At 39.6% G+C, this 4,639-nt stretch overlaps 1 protein-coding gene across 1 annotated transcript; it reads right to left on the bottom strand.

The window, feature by feature from the left end:
* Window positions 1-335: 335 nt before the first annotated feature.
* LOC141288471 (E3 ubiquitin/ISG15 ligase TRIM25-like) lies at window positions 336-3,718 on the bottom strand. Its single transcript, XM_073820625.1, has 6 exons — window positions 3,149-3,718; window positions 2,737-2,832; window positions 2,404-2,637; window positions 1,457-1,616; window positions 1,269-1,316; window positions 336-1,041 (listed from the first exon to the last, which is right to left on the bottom strand). The coding sequence occupies exons 1-6, from the start codon at window positions 3,716-3,718 to the stop codon at window positions 518-520; spliced, it is 1,632 nt and encodes a 543-aa protein (XP_073676726.1). The 3' UTR covers window positions 336-517.
* Window positions 3,719-4,639: the final 921 nt, after the last annotated feature.

Genomic DNA, 4,639 nt, shown 5'->3' with positions numbered 1-4,639 from the left:
GCAAAATGTAAGTTTTGTAGCATTGTTTTAAATGGATCTCATTAGTGTTATCTATGCAGTGCAGCAGTTTGTGGCCTCAGATGACACAGAAACCTGACAAACACAAAGTTTAATTCTGTTGAAAGGGAAAATGTTTTTGACTAAAATATTTTGATTTTGACCTGGAAGTCTTAGATTATGTTTATAGTTGTAAATGAAAATTTGAACTGTCTCATCAATTGTTAGCAATCAAGAATAACAGTAAAAACGAAACGATTGATTTTAATCAAAACAAACAGCGGTTGAGAAAAGCACAGAAACACATGGTCACTCAGCAGGACTCACTCACACTGATCTTACTGTCTATATGATGATTTATTACACATTTATTCTGATGTTATTTTACTGACAGAAGGTCAGCTGCAGTATTAATGTGATGAAGAGAAAACAAGAGACTCTATAACATCTCACTGTTACTGATTCATCATGCAGCTCAAAGCATTATGGGTAGAATCTCTCGTCAGTCTATTCTGATTCATCAACAAAGTTTCAATGATCCATTATAAACCCAAAACCCAGGATAGAGCGGCTGAGTGAATGTGGTGTGGACTGTGTGGATGAGGCTCATTGTGTCAGAGACGCTGTAGAAGGACAGAGTTCCTGCACTGTGATCCACAAACACTCCTATTCTACTGCTGATGGACTTCACAGGGAGAGCAGTCCATTTGTTATTGTGTTTGAATGAGTAACTGGATCGATTGCAGTACAAACTCCAGGACTGATCATTAGATCCAAAAGAACACTCATTACCCTGCCCCTTCCTGCTGATGCTCTTATATGACACTGATATATACACACCATAATTATCTCCACTCCACTCAATCTCCCAGTAACAGCGTCCACACACACTCTCTCTACACAACACCTGAAGATAATAATCAAATCTGTCTGGATGATCAGGATACGACTGAACTGTTTTGGTGTAAGTAATCACTCTGTTGTTATCAGACAGACAGAGGCTTTTATTCACTGTGTTCAGATCCAGAGTGAGCTGATGGGAATCTGATGGAGATAAAACACATCAGAATCAGGAATTATGAATCTGTTTGATCTTTTCATGTAGCTGAACTCTTCATGTTCAGTGTATCATCAGTGTCTCAGTACAGATGACCAGATATCCTGTGCAAATCATCATTTACATCATCAATTATAAACTCTTCTTTCACCTTCTACAGGAAGAACATGAACACACTCAGTGAGTTTTTCTGCTTGTTTTCTTACTGACTTACATTGTAGGAAGTCGTTCCTGGTCCTGGGAACAATGTTGGTGAATGTGACTGTGGAAATCAACAGACATGAACAGTGTGATTCTCATGATCCTGCATCCATTCCTAAGACATTTCTAATATGATGTTCTCCATGATATAAGATGATGATGGACTCGTTTCTGAGAGCAGATGAATCTCCAGGACTTTACCTCTGTCTGAGATCTTCTTGAGCTCCTCTTTGCAGAAATCCTCCAGTTTGTCTCTCAGCTGATGGACAGATTCTCTCAGAGCATCAAAAGAGACGAGAGAAATTAAGGGATCATCATTTCCGTCTGTAGATTCAGGAGGTGCTGAGAGAGACTGGAAACTCTACAGAAAACAGAAATCAAAACTCATCAGCTCCACACTTCACCCAATAACCTGCACCAACATCAGATTTGACTGATCTTTAGTAACTCACCTCAATCCAGCACTTTCACAGCATCAGATTCATTCTTCTCATATTCATTATATCACATTAGAGCTACAGATTCTAGTATTTGACACTTACACTCTATGTGAACTTTCTAGGAAATAGTTTGGATGATAAAACATCTGCTAAGAACATAAAGGTCCATCTAACAGCTCAAGCACATCAATGGAGTCTCATTGTAGAGTTGAGAAGATTTGCTCAGGAAAAGCAGCTCAAAGCATACGATTAGATTGACCATTATTTATAACTTTAGAGAAGTTAAGGACCCTTAAGACACACTCAGGTTTGGTTTGGTTTGAATACACTGAAGCATTGCTAATATACAGCCTGACTTCATGTTTAGGGTCTTCGTGGTCAAATTCATCAATGTGTTACAAACAAATAAAAATGTATTTAATTAGGTTTGAGGATCACCTGAACCAATTTTGATGAACGTTACGAATCAGGTTTACTGAATTCACCATGATGTAATAAATCAGAAAGAAAAATGAGGTATAAAAGGTTAAATACTTTGAACTGTTGGTGGCGCTAGTGGAGTTTGACAGCTAAATATATCTTCCAGCTCAAGCACATCAATGGAGTCTCATTGTAGGGTTGAGTAGATTTGCTCAGGAAAAGCAGCTGAAAGCTACGATTAGATTGACCATTATTTATAATAATCCTGTTCTTCTAGATCTCTGTTACCTGCAGGAACTGGATGTGATCCTGTGTGTGTGAAAGCTGCTCCAGCTCAGCGTCTCTCCTCCTCAGATCATTGATCTCCTGCTCCAGTCGCTCCAGTCGTCCTTCAGCTCGACTCACTGCTCGCTTTTCCTGATCTCTGATCAGCCGTATCAGCTCAGAGCGGCTTCTCTCAATGGAGCGGATGAGCTCAGTAAAGATCCTCTCACTGTCCTCCACTGCTGTCTGTGCAGAGCGCTGTTAGGACACACAGTGATTCAGGCTTCAGTGGGACTGAAAGAGACAAGAGAGTCTGAACTGAGACTGAGACAAACTTCTCTTCTTCTCCAGACTCACCTTATGAGACTCCACAGCCTCTCTCAGCTGCTGAACATCTTTCTCTCTCTGCTGGATTCTCTGCTGGAACGTCTTCTGTGTCTCCTTCAGCTGCTTCTGCAGGACAAACGGATGATGGTGAATGTCACAGAAAACTACTGCCACTAAATCATCATCTGAACAGATGAATCCAGTAAAAGTGGAGCTGATAACTAATGGATGTTTGCTCAAACTCCATAGTGAGGATCAGTTGATCATTATGAAAACTATGATCATCATGAAACTGACACAGACGTAGAATTTCACACTGACAGTGTTTCTGATTCATCAAGCTGTGAACCATTATGTGTAATTAATCTGCGGCTCTACACAGAAAATAAACAGACTATTGGATCACTTCACTGAGTATAACTTGATCTCTAGTTTTAAATACCTGTTTCTCTGTCCTCTGTGATGCAGCTGATACAGTGTCGTGGTTTTTATGTTCATCCATACACAGCACACATATACATTTCTGATCAGTGCGACAGAAAACCTCAAGGATCTTCTCATGTTTCTGGCAGATCATCTCCTGCAGTCGTCCAGTGGCATCAGTCAAATTGTGCTTCTTTCCTTTAAACAAACTCTCATGTTGTTCAAGGTGATTCTGACAGTAAGAGTTCAGACACACCAGACAGGACTTGACAGCTTTGTATTTTCTTCCAGTACAGACGTCACACTCCACATCTCCAGCTCCAGCGTCACAGTCAGCAGGAAGTTTGGTCTTCTTCAGTTTCTCCACCACTTCAGCCAGCATGGTGTTTCTAGCTAAAGCAGGTCTTGGACTGAAGGTCTGTCTGCACTGAGGGCAGCTGTAGACTCTCATCTGATCCTCCTGATCCCAGCAGTCTGTAATACAGCTCTTACAGTAACTGTGTCCACAGGAAGTGGTTACTGGATCCTTCAGGAGATCCAGACACACTGGACACAAGAACTCATCCTGAGAAACTCTTGCTTCTGCCATTTTACTACACGAATACAGAGACAGAAACACACAACCGCTCAACTACACTTCAGTTTCTCTTTTCCTGAAATCATGTGATTCCTGTTTCCTGGTTCTGTGTTTGAGTGACGTGTGCAAAACAAAAGTGTCTGTGAGTCTGTAAAGCAGATCACACACACACACTGATTTCCATGTTTTATGGGTTTATGTTTTATGTAATGTACAGTATTTTCTACTGTAAAAACTGTATTTTCTTTCCCCTTGCCCTAAAACTACCCTCACACTAAACTTTCTCCATTTTTAGATTTTCAGTTTCAATTTCATTTTGAATTTGAATTATTGACAAGTGTCATTTAAGAAAACTGAATATTATATGGCATTTAGCATAGTTCTGAATTAGTTTTTTTTTTTTTACTTGAATATTAAACATTCAAAATTTAACACAATTGATTTTTATGGCAGTTTTTTTTTATTTTTTTAATTGACATGGATTTTACAACAGGGGATTTTTAGTTCTGAATTCTTAGACTGCAAATATCCAGTTTTTTAATAATACAAATTTACGTTTTCAAGAAATTCGGAACATCAAATTCAATTGTTATGTCTCTTATTGTTCGGGGAGAGGGTTTTTTTCTTTTTCTCTCTCTCTATTATCTCACAGGGCCTGTGGTTGGATCGTGCTGCTGTCAATCATCAATCCTGAGTAACACCTGAAGGACCAATCAGACGTCAGTGGGCGCGTATAAAGATGCGGATGTGACGTGAGATCGGGAGGAGCGATTGCTTTTCATTTGTTTGCTCTCCCACGTTTGCTTGTCTTGCTCTCGTTTTGGTTGTTATTTCTGTTGAACTTGAATTAACGTGTGTTTGAGTTTGCTCTTGTTAAACTTTACTCTTGTTTTGATTATCCATTTGGACGCGTTTGCGCTGTGACTCGACTCT

Source organism: Garra rufa, chromosome 16 (assembly GCF_049309525.1).
Source record: "Garra rufa chromosome 16, GarRuf1.0, whole genome shotgun sequence".
Classification (NCBI taxonomy): Eukaryota; Metazoa; Chordata; class Actinopteri; order Cypriniformes; family Cyprinidae; genus Garra; species Garra rufa.
Note: the sequence above shows the minus strand (reverse complement) of the source record. Positions and strands in the feature narration are given on the sequence as shown.